Genomic DNA, 12,407 nt, shown 5'->3' on the forward strand with positions numbered 1-12,407 from the left:
GATCTGGGTCCAGTCCAAATTAGGCCCACAGATTGGCCCTATGTACCAGAGCCAGCATGCAGGGGCAATCCTGTGAGATACATGAACATATTGAATCTGAACATATATATCTAAAGTTACTTTCTGTCAAATCTGCTAATGCCAGTGCATGTATAGTTTTACTTTATGTTTACAATATATTCTGTGTCTGCCAGTCTGGCAGCACCCTTTCCCACACTTGTGACTAGAGTCATTTATTTGTGAATGCATTGGACAAACAAAACAGGTCTGACATGCGTGCTGTGTGCAGTGTGTGTCCCAGATGAGCCCTGTACACCACATGCAGCACATAGATGCATGCTATATACAGGATGTGGGGTTGATCCAAGATCCATAGGCAGTGCCACGGATCAGACAATAGGGCTCTGTGGGCCAGATCCAGCCTGGGCTGTATCTTTGGCACCCCTGTTTTAAGTGAACAGGATTATATCTAGGAGGCAAAATATTTGTAAGGTTTAGAGAATTTCCACTAAAGATAACTAAATCAAAAGAGTGAGAAAAAGAATATGTCCTTATGTGTGTTGAAACATAAGTGAAGGGGCTAGAATCTACTAGACTGGAAGAGTGCAGACAGCTTGTATTATTTGCTAGGAAGCATACAATTCAGGAAAAATGAATGAAGCTGGAAAGATGAACAAGACGACGAGCTCTTAAATCAACATTAAATTGTTAGAATAAGCTTTAATATCTGCAAAAGTTGGAACCTAGGGATCTACCACTTCAGTCTTTTGTTCTGACACTATGATTATAAACTGCATTAAAGGCCATTCCTGCAGCAGGCCAGGGGAATGCCTGATAGAAAAAAAAGTGTCAAGAACAAAATATACCATGCTGCTGCTGCCATATTTGCTTTTAATACTTACTCACTTTTTCTTCTAAGAATGTGGGGACTTTTGTTGCTGTTGTTTTGGAGGCTTTTTGGGTTTTGTTCTAGGTTTCTCTGGGATAGTCTTCTCTTCTGGTGTTATTCAGTTTTATAATAACCATATTCCCTCCTTGACCTCCTTATTCTCTGGAGTTTATTTTCCTCTTTAAACTCCTAAACAGTATGATTTTCTTTCACCAATTAAACAGTAATTCACACTATTGTAAATTCAAAGTGTCATGAAATCCTACAAAAAGCTATGGTTTATTTTTACAAATCAGGTGTCATAACAAAGATTTTTCATTGATAAGAGGTTTTCTTTCTAATACTGTTTCAGCACCAGGAAAAACTGAACATTTAGGGTTTATATCAGTTCTGTTCCTTCCATTTGTACATGTTAACTCAGCTGGTAACATATTTTAAAGGCTTTTTAATGACCGGATTGTATGCAATGTACAGGATGTACAATATATACTGTTTTGATAACTAAGGACTTAAAACAGACAGCACGTCATGTTATTGTAGAAGGACCCCATGCATGGAAAAATATATAAATATATTCCTGAAAGCAAAGTATCCAGGCAAAAATAACAGGCATATGCTGCTCAGTTTAAAAATTAAGTATATATTCTTCAGTTCATTTCAGGCCTCACACTAAAAGTCAAACTGCCATGAATGCATTTTGCAAGTACTGTATTTCATGGTGGAAACAAATGAGGCCAAAGAGAAATATTCCCTTATGTCCAATGCATTCAGCCAGATCCTGCAAATGCTTAGCATTCTAATATCCCAAAATGTCAGCTGATTTGAGGAAACTCAGCCTCCCATGGGAGATCATCTCATTCCTTTGTTGGATGGCCTCTTAGTTTGACAGCATGAATTAATGATATGGTGGAACACTGCAGTCTTGCCACTCCAGATATACAGATTCAAGAGAAATGTTAGAAATCTACTCCCCAGAATAAACAGGAATGTCAATAAAGCGTACAGGCATCATGGAAGCCAGCACTTTGCCAACTAAGTGACTGAGGAGCATAAACAGCTCAGATAAGTTTTTACAGCATTCACACCTGCTGGAAGGTAGCTAACATATAAGCAGAACACTGAAAGAAAGCATGCCTCTGGCAATCATCAGAGCAAGATTCCAGAGGGTATAAAGGCAGATAAGAACCTGCTTCCTAACCCGATCACCATAACAACAATAGTAATAGGAAGCGTAATGTTCATTGTATTTATAACAACTATTTTGCTGCACTCCCACACCAACAGTGCCTGGAATGTCGAGTTCATTCTCCTAATCCTTTGCTGCTTTGTAATTTTTTTTGTTAATCCCAGTGAAAATATGCCCAGTTCATTTTCATTAAAAAGCCAGAAAAGTTTCCATTATATACTGGTAGAAAAGTTCTTTTGAAAGACCTCATCTATCACAGAGGAAAACAGGTTTGTTTTTTTGATGCATTTTTGTGCTATCTGCTATATAGCAGAAGAAGCAGGTGGCTCAGTTAGTACAATTATACCAGTTTGCTTCTAGCCCATGTTTTAATGCAGTTGCAATGGCTGGCTTATTGTGTTTAAATAATTGTCTCATTGTGTTTAAATGTTGCTTCCAGCATGTGACTCAGTTGCTATCAGCTAGTGGCTTTGATGTTGGCTTCATTATTTCTGATTGCCTCAGAGCTGAACACCAGTGAAACTGTGAACCATCTAAAGCTGGCTCTCGCTGTACTCTAGATGGAACACTTGAGCTATGGATCCTTCACTTTATTTATGTCAATCGTGATACTCCTCAATGTCATGAATTTTCCAGTACAAGCTCTGTTAAAAATGCCACTAGTCTGATATGCAAGAGAAAAGCAAGACTGATGGAAGTGGGATGTTATACTTTGCATTTGACTTGGGTTTTAAATTGGAATTAAAAAAGATTTTGCTTCTTGGTCTTTTATCATCTAACCCATTTTAGAAATAGGAATTAGCTCACTTCATTTTATGGTGCCTGTTAAAAATATACAAGTAAATAAACAACACTGTCCTTGTCAGAGCATAAATTGCCACCATCAGACAACCAGGATTTGGGGCTATTCACTAAGTGCTAAATTTTGCCTTTGCAAGTTAGCTATTTATTACAGTATAGCACAGCTGTATGGCCTTAGGGAAGCACAGAATTCATTCTGTCTCAAAGAGAACAAGCTGTCTGTACAAAGGAGCACACCAACTGCAAAATCCTTTTAAGGAGGATAACACCGTACTTTAGCTCCAGTGTCTGGTAAGAATGGAGCTCTACCTATAAATTCATAGTTGGTAGGGGCTGGAAGGGAGCTTGCAAGATCATTAGGTCCAGTCTCCCCTGCACTAAGCAAGAAAGACAACTGGGGTCAGGTGTGCTATCCCATCGGTCTTCCTTTATATAATAGGTTCCCACAGAAGAATAAAAGGGAGTAGCCCTGGGGACATAAACTGCCTTTAAACAAGCAACAAAAAGGTGAAGAAATGGGGAAAAGGTGTTTAGAGTTATGAAAAAGCCAGAATCAGATACTGATTTTGGGAGCCAAAGTTACTATAGCCTTGTAGAATTCCATATGGTCACTTCCCTGGAGTGTGCAATTTATTTTATGGCCAGGCAAAAAAAAAATATTTTAAAATATCATGAGGACCAACAAGTAGCTTTTGCTTGATCTGGTTAGTTTTCAGGACATTTTAGTGAGGCTGAGTTAATAAATGTGAGTGAAAACAAATCAATTGCCAGTATCAACCTCCTTGTTTCTACGAGACATGGCTGCTTTTTCTGCTTAAAACAGTCTTCAACATTTTGTTGGTTAAATGCTTCCTGTTTCTTCCATGGCTTGCTTCAAATCCATTTAAAGCTACGTTGCAGAACATGGGGCTGAATCCTCCTCCTATTAAATCTGTGGGAACAGGACTGGACTCATAGTCTTTCAGTATCATACTCCAATAAACTATGCTGCAATAACAGGAAACTCATTCATTGTATGCTGAGTCTCCAAGACTTAGCACTCTATGTGTGTGGCATCAAGTTACACTAAGATCATCTGGAACATGAACACAAGCAAAGCCCCAGCCACTTTTGGGTTTGTTTTATTTGAATTTGCTTTTATTTTATTTATGCAAACTTTTTTTAAGGGAGAGAGGGTAGTAAAATTCTTACCTTTTAAAGGAGCCCATTGTTAGCAATTTGTTCATCACAGCCCCTTCAGCCTCACCAAAGAAGTAACCAGTCTGAGAGAGAAGAACATAAGAAATGACCAGACGTGTAGACAAATACAAAACAACAGTGGATACAATTTAAGCTGGTATATCCCGGGATCTGACAAGAGTAACTTTTGACAGTTACATAGATAGGTTTTCAGGGCTACTGCTGCATAACAATTGAAAAGGTCTTAATAGTCATGACAAGTTATGGGGATTACCCAATAAACCCCTGAGCAGATGTGAGAGCTTATACAATAGATTGAGATATATTATGTAACATCTAATATCTGAAATACACCCCCCCAAAACCTAAAGCTTCTCAAGAAAATGCACTAATCTGATCACAAATGCTTGTGATTAAAACGCTACTCCCAAAAGATATAAACAGGTTTTGAAAGGATTTCCTAAACCATCATAAAAATAGTTGTTTATAATTCTACCCTGACCTGTTTAAGGAACACTACATTTCATCAACCCCATAAATTTTCACTTCATTCAGAGTCACTTTATACTTAAAACCACTCAGCCTGATGAATTATCCATTTTGTCTTTGTTTACTGTATGAAAAGTTGTGAATTAATAATAAAGACAGATCTCTGATGAGAAAACAAACATGTGTGCACCAAATTTGGTATCCAATCTGAGAGAGACCTTATTATCTTGGTCTTGCTGGCAATTCAAATTACATTCTTAAAATTAGACATGTATATATAGTCTTTTTCCCAGTCTGGGGACAGCATTTTCTTATTTTAGGGTTTCAATTTACCAAAAGATTAGGCATGTTCTTTGCATTTTTAAAAGGGGGGAGGGGGAAATCCCACAGTTTAAAGGGATTTCTCAAACTGAGTACTCTCAAACTGCATGTATTCCATAGGTTTTGTATTAGCTAAATCCATTCCATTACAAGTAACTTATATGACCTTAACTATGCACTTGGGAATTTGCAGGCAGAAAATTTACAGACCTAGCCAAAAAGAGACATTTTTGGCCTCTAAAAAGAAAGCATTGCTTTCTTTTTTTTTTTTTTTTTTAACTTGGGGGCAGTGGTAGGGGAAACTTGGGACATCTTCCAAAATACTTGGGTGTGTAAAGCCTGCTAAAAAGCAAAGAGAGCATTTTTATTTCATGTGCCTAAATGCACTAGTTTCAATAGCACTAGCTGACTGAAGAAGAAGAATTATTTTAATTGCAGGACAGGAAGTCAGTGTCAAACAAGCCCAGACCAAAAAAGACTAGCATAACACTCAATAGCAGTAAATCTGATTTATCAAGTCATGCTTCAATTGCATTCAGGTATGTAAAGGACAGTTCTCACCACAAAATATTCTTTCTATGTTAAAATATTCTTTCTATGTTAATAAGCATTAGCTTTTCCCAAAAACTCAGCAATCCTTAAAATCCTTAAGTTCTTATTTTTGTGGATCTAGATCAAGTGAAGAACTGCAATGCCTGAGTGCAAAGCAGGGCGTAGTGCTGTGGTGGTTACGCACGATACAAGAGTCCTCAGAGTGGTAGAAAAAGAGAATCCCAGTTATTAAGGTAACTGATAAAATCTCCCACCCCACAAAAAAGTCAGCTTTGTGTGGTGTGTAGAGACAGGGAAGTACAGAATCTTAGGCTTAGTGCCTCAAAGGTTTTATTTTCAGTGCCTTCAATGGAAGTTCAATATGATTAACTCATTTGAAGTCTGGGCCTTAATGCCAGTGCTAAGCATTACAGAAAGAGGGGTCAGCAGTCCTCTCTTTCCAGCCAATGCTAAGAAAGGGAAGAGATCCTTGTTTTCTGGGAAGTGGTAGCAGAGGAACAGCAGTCAAGGGCTCCTATTAGCAGGACTGCTGTAATAAATGCCTCTTGCCAGTGGGGCGGCTGGAAAAGGCTTCCTGTTTGCCTGTGAGCTTGCAGGAGCACTGTGTGGTTCTTTCTGATGTTTTCCAGTTCTACACAACAGATGTGGTGTTGTAGTGGTGATGATCATTGAAGTAGTACCTGAAGGCTCTAGTCTGGACTGGGCCTCCACTCTGTTGGATGCTATACAAACACATAGGCAGATTTGGTTCCTGCCTTAAGGCTTAAACAGACTTGGGAGATGGAAAACATGACCCACAGACAATGGATCCAAGTGATGGCCGTCAAATGTCATAAGTTATGTGTGTTTGTGTGTCTTATGGGGACAAGGCTGGGATAAGGGACGGTAGGAGAGGATGACTAAATAACATCAAGAGAATAAGAAAAGAAAGGAACAAGGAAAACTGAAGGGAAGAGGCCATGTGTCTAGGAAGGGAAAAAGGAGAAAAAGAAGGAGGGATGGAAGGAAGGGTAAGCCAACTAGGAGAAGGACTGTGAAGGAGAAGGCTTGAAGTAGTCAGCCTTCTGGTAGAAGGAAGAAAGTTCAGAAAGTCAATTCTATGCTATTACTGTTGTGCAGGAGCTTGTGAAAGGGAGTTTATTCACCAAGGGACCTAAAAGGCTCTGAAATGAGTGTCCTCTACTCAGTTCTGGTTGTGGAGGCCCAGTTGATCCTCTGAACTGATGCTACCTACCCTAGCTCCTCTGCAGAGTGAGTTACTCTACTTCTGTGGGCTTGGTCTGACCTTGAGCATTCTGCTCTACTTCTTGTGGCCATGTAAGAGAATTTCCAACCCAGGTCCTTCTGGCTCTTCTCCTTGCTTTACTAGTGCTTTGATTTGTCAACCAGATCTTGTTGAGGGTAAACCTCTTTGCTGTGAGGTACAGCAGGATCTGCATGGTGCCACTGCCATGAAAGTGAGGTGAGCATTGCTAAAAGACCTCCCAGATGCTTCAAAACTGAAGCCACTGAAATCTTCTCAGCAACCTAGATCCCATCCTAGCTGCCTCTGGCTAGTTCTATTCCAGTATTGTCCCTCCCAACCAGTTCTAGCACCACGCTTCTGCCCTCCATAAGTTTTAAGTCAATGCCAATTTTTCCTTCTGCCCTCTGCACTGCTCAGACTGTGCTTGCTTAAGATGCACTCACACGAGGGTCATAAACTCATGACAATATTTAAAGTGCTCAGATAAACTGTCCATCTAGTCCAGCATCCTACACCACAGGACACAAGATGAAAGAAAGATGAAAGATAAACTCAGAACAGACGATTAAGAAAGACCCAAACCATAGGCAAAAAATTCTTCCTAAACCTAGTTAGTAGACATGTCACATGATTTGCCTCGTTGCAGGAAGTAGAAACAGTAAAATTCTTTACTCAAGTCAAATTAAATGGTTGTGAAAATTAAAAAGAAAACAGTTTTGTGGTTACTAGAGTAAATGTTTAAAATGTATCAAGAGTACTTTGCGGTCACAACTGTTCTTAGATGGTTGCCTTTCTAAGTAGGTACATGGATCAAATAGCCAGAGAGATAGAAAGGAAAAAAATATCAACTGGCCATAACATAAAAGTGGGTAATGTTTAAGAAAAGTCATGTTAAATTGTTAATTTATATTTATATTACAGAAATGTATATTATATTTGTATTATACTTGTACATCCTGGAAGTTATATTAACAGTGTACAGTATTTCCCAAATGGGCTCAGCAATGTATTCAATAAAGTAAAATAAAATAAACTAATAATTTTTACTCCTAAGTTTTCCAAGAAAAAGCCTTCCATTGTGAATAGTGACTGTTGTGCTGAACAGGACAATATTTGCTTTGCAGTGAATGGTCTGATGTAGCTAAGGATTCAAAAGCGTATCAGTTAAAATCCCATGTTTTTCTTTATTGCTTTGAGGAGAAAAATTCCTTTTCCACTAACTTTTTTTAAAGTCTCAACCAAAATGTATTTTTTGCAGGGCAGGGAGATTGAGCAGGGAAGGAACTGTGGAAGTTTGGGAAAATATTCTGAAGCTACATTTTTTAGTTATTCAAAGTTGAAAAAATGTAGGCGTATTTCCTGACTTCAGCAAGTCTATTGCTGCTCTGTGAAAGTATATATTTGCATTAATGTTTTTTTAAATGTTTGTATTAGTGTTTTTTTTTTTTAATTTAAAGTGGAGACCAGTTCAGTTGGCTAGATCTTCAACCTTCACCAAGAATTGCCTTTATATTTCTGGATATTCCTCTAAGTTGTTTACAGAGAATCTTAAGTAGTTTTAGAAACAGCTGTCTTTGTAACCTACCTAACTATATCAACCTTACATCAACTAAGACTTAACTAGCAATATGGGGATTCCTATTCACAACTCTGCCAAGCTGAATAAGAAAGTCCCTCTCTACTACAGTACTGAGTGTTAATTTTAAAACCTTAAGGCCAGCTACAGACTTTACACTGTTACCGGTGTAAGTGATTGGAAACTGGTCTGTACACAGAACAGAACAGAAGTTTTGCACACACAGACTGGTTTAAAAATGGCAGAACCTAGTCTAAGATCATTTGCTGACAGTCCATAGGATTTGATAATTACAAGTTTGAACCTAAGGCTAACCTAAATACGGTAAAAGGCAATGGGGAATCTTTTGCTTCAAGATCAAGCTTCTTCAAGGAGAGCAACATTTCTACAGCACATAGTTCTATACTTTTGAGATTATGAGTTTGAGAGCACCCCTCCACATGGAGAGGTAAAAATTTGTTCAGCCCCTCTGCAAGACATGTGCACCTTTCGAGGACATTATATTTCTAGCACATTACATGGTACTGGATAAAAAAAACTACTTACCTGTTCATTGTCCTCAGAGACTAAAATAAATCCATTGTTATCTATGAGGTAACAGTTAATTGCCTAAAAAAATAAGACCACAATTTCAATTCTAGTTCTTAAAGTATATCATTAATTTCATTAAGATATTCATTTTAATCCCAAATGTTCTGTAAATGGATACACATGTAGCCCTTATGGAATTACAACTGCTCATGTACAACTTTCAGCTGAGTGCAGTTGTTAAGCTATTTTAAGTGTTTACTTCGTGCACACAAACCCAGTGCAGACACATATAGGAAGAGGAAACAGAACAGAACCACAAGGGTAAAGAAGAACAAGTGCCGTGATGTTATTAATGCTTTCTTAAAAATAATTCCCTGTAACAGAGAATACAAAGGCACACAATCCTATTGTTTCTTATGGCTTGGCCTGTATTTAGAGAAAAACTTCAGCACAATGTCATTACCTTAATGATGTATTAATGAAAACATAGTGTCAGCTTGGAGGACCAACAGGGGACCAGGTAATATTTTTTTAATTTGTTCATAGAGTGAAAGGGGGTTGAGGCTTCTGTAAGAGAGGCCCCATAGGTCTCCTAATGTTTTTTCAAACTGTGTTTTTAATTGGGAGCTGGATTTTGGTGGGTCAGACTTATAAACTGCATAAAGCAAGGGAAAACCCAAATCAGTTTTCTACCTCCTCCCTCCCTTCCCCACCATGCACAGATCATTTTAACCTCAAGTGAATGAATTTGCTACAGGCTAAGATTTAATTACTGCTCTGCAAAGTTTAAGCATACAGCTTAATTCAAACTCTGATTATAACTTAGTTTTGCCTTTATTACAGCTTTTAAAGCCTACCTCCACATTAATTTGTAGCATATTGCCATGGTAGTGCTAGTGCTAATGCAGCAAATACTGTGCCATAGTTACTACCATTTTTTGTGACATTTACATAAAAATGTACCAAAAGGCTTCCAACAAAGTAAATTTCATGTTTGCTCTAAATCCAAAGCCATCCTTTCTCACTACATCTGTTGTAGACCCAGCTAGGAATAAAAGCTGAACTGTGCTACATTATAGTTACCCAGAAAAAAAAAATCTTTAACTTCAAAAATTCAAGCAATTTCCTTCAGAACCCAATACTGCAGTGATACAGATTAATGCTCAGGTCTACATCTTTCAAAGCATAAGACTGATTCTGATCTTGGTTCTCCACTGGAAGTTGTTAATTATCACAGCACTACAGTCCAAACACAGGACAAATAGGAAGATACAGAAATGATGTATTTGTATCAATTTTCAAAATCCATTTTAGATAAACAATCTAATCTAAAACTCTTAAACCTTCCAGGTTGCACTAGAAATCTGAGAAGATTTGGTCCATACTGAGAGAATACTATGTAGTTCTTCAGGTAATTTTTAGACTTTTTTTACTTTTATGCTTGATAAAGTATGGAAGTGTGGGAGAGGATGTCACACAAATACCCTCAAACTTCATGTTTGTTTCTCAAACTCCAAGGTCAACATTTGGTGCAGTTGTAACTCCACAACTCATGTAAAAGTTGTTCACTGTGACAATAGAGTGAAAGGAAAGAGAAGAGGAGCAATTTGTGAAGAATGCACCCAGGGCAGTCTCCTCTCAAACTTTTCCTCTCTCTCCTTGCTCCTGGACCTTCTGGCTTTCACACCAGGCAGGGCGCAGGAGCAGCAGCAAACAGCAGCTAAGTCAGTGTGTATAATGGACTGCCAGGTATTCTGGAAAATGTAATTCTCTAGAGTGGCATTTACTGCTGCTGCGGGGAACTTTCACCCCATTTTTTTGGCCAGTGAAGCCAAAGTCAAGAAGGCAAAAAAATTTTTTAAGCAGAAAATATGGGGTCAGTTCTCATTCCAGCAGTAGCAAAGTCCACTGATTCTCTATAGAATTATGATTCCCATAATATCTTGCACTCCGTGACACACACTGCCTGTGCCAGCTGAAAAATGCAGGCAAAGTGGTAAACAGGAGGGTGCGCATGCCGCACAATCTTTCTGCCACACCCAACTTCTGGCACTCTTCCACTTAGATAGCACCTGGGGCACATACCTCACTCACCCATCCAGTGCTACTGGGAGACTGGATTTGTTTCTGGGTATGTGAGGATAGGATTTGTATAAGGAATGTTGTTCACTTCTTTTGCCTATGGTCTATACATTTTATGGGACAATGCAGTAGTTACAGGAGCGCAGTCATTTTTCTTTTGCTTGACATCAGAGGCAGATCCAGAAGGGGCGCACATCCCTATCTTAAACCATGCCACAGAGGCAGCACCTGGGGATCTTTTTTAAATCCCTGAAGCAGGTAGGAGTCCCTCACCCCCACCTTGCTTCCCCTCTGTACTCAGCAGCATAACTCACCTCCCTCACTTCACCCTTCCTCACTTGCTGGTGCTACTACCTGCCCCTGCCAACCCAGAGGTAGGGGAAGCTCCAGAACTGCTCCTGCCCCACTCCAGCTGTGCTACATAAGGACCAGGTTCAGCTGAAGACAGTGGCAGTGACTGCAGCAGTGGATAGGTAACTCCACCCTGCCTTATATCCCCCAGATGTTCCCTGCCAGCCTGGGAGCAAACTCAGGGTGTGGTAACTGGCCTACTACTACCACCACTGTGGCTGTCCCTGGATAAGCCCTGCTCCCCATGCAGCCTGGATGGAGCAGAGGAAGAGTGGTGTTGGAGCTCCCCCACCCTCAAGTCAGCTGGGGATGGTGGTTATGGTGGGTGGGGACCAGAGTGAAAGAAAGGGGAGGGAAGCTACCACTGAGCACAGAGGGGAAGGGAGGGGATGCTGCAAGGGGTAGAGGGCAAGATTCTTACCTGCTCTGGGTACTTTTTTGGTCTGTCAGCTGTGGTGGGAGGGAAGAAGGAGGGAATGGCACGGGTTACTGTGCCTGCACCCTCTTTCCTGCATCTGAGCATGCTTGCTTAAATAAACTACTGCCTTTCTCATATAGCTCCCATTCAGGAAAGATTTTGTAAAGTAAAATGCAGCACTGGAAATGACCATTTGCAGGCATTTACCTGTCCAGCACATTAGTGTGTAATTTTGAAGCTTGAGATTCATTCTGGAGACCATACTGTTTGCATACAGTAGGCATGTGTGAAGCAGTAGGGTGGTTCATGATTCACTAGTGTGGGGAGTGCACTAAACTCTGTCAGTTGGCTTGAAGGTTCAAGTTCAATGAACTTTTGACTTCCAGGGAAACTTTCCATAAGTGCAGAGTCCCTGGATTTGTAAGCAGAGTAAGCATGAAGTGCCAAAATAATTAACAAAAATGTGGACTTCGTTCTGAGAACATACCTAAGGAAGACCCTGAGTATTTTGCACAGCTCCAGTATATTATTGTATTAACAATAATGGAATGTAGCATGGATTAAACGACCAAAGAGGGGAAAAAAACAACAACCTGAAAAAGCCTTAAAACACCTATAAAAATACCACTATTGTACTAAATTCCTAGCCCTAACAGGAATAAATTGTGATTTCTACTTTACTGCATGTCTGGGATGTCATTATTTGAAAGCAAGACAGTTTTGGGAGCTGAGTTCATGACTTCTGACATCTGATATGCTGTAAGGTCTCCCCCCCCCCCCCCCCCC

General features: G+C 39.6%; 1 protein-coding gene across 1 annotated transcript in view; it reads right to left on the reverse strand.

The window, feature by feature from the left end:
• CACNA2D3 (calcium voltage-gated channel auxiliary subunit alpha2delta 3) overlaps positions 1-12,407 on the reverse strand; it is a 1,192,973-nt gene that overhangs the window by 60,908 nt on the left and 1,119,658 nt on the right. Inside the window, exons 30-31 of the mRNA XM_019504610.1 lie at positions 8,786-8,848; positions 4,068-4,138 (exon numbers count right to left, since the gene is read on the reverse strand). Of these exons, the coding sequence (XP_019360155.1) occupies positions 4,068-4,138; positions 8,786-8,848 (134 nt within the window). The remainder of the gene's footprint in view (positions 1-4,067; positions 4,139-8,785; positions 8,849-12,407) is intronic.

Source organism: Gavialis gangeticus, unplaced genomic scaffold (genome assembly GCF_001723915.1).
Source record: "Gavialis gangeticus isolate Ggan-Ray unplaced genomic scaffold, GavGan_comp1, whole genome shotgun sequence".
NCBI classification, from domain to species: domain Eukaryota; kingdom Metazoa; phylum Chordata; order Crocodylia; family Gavialidae; genus Gavialis; species Gavialis gangeticus.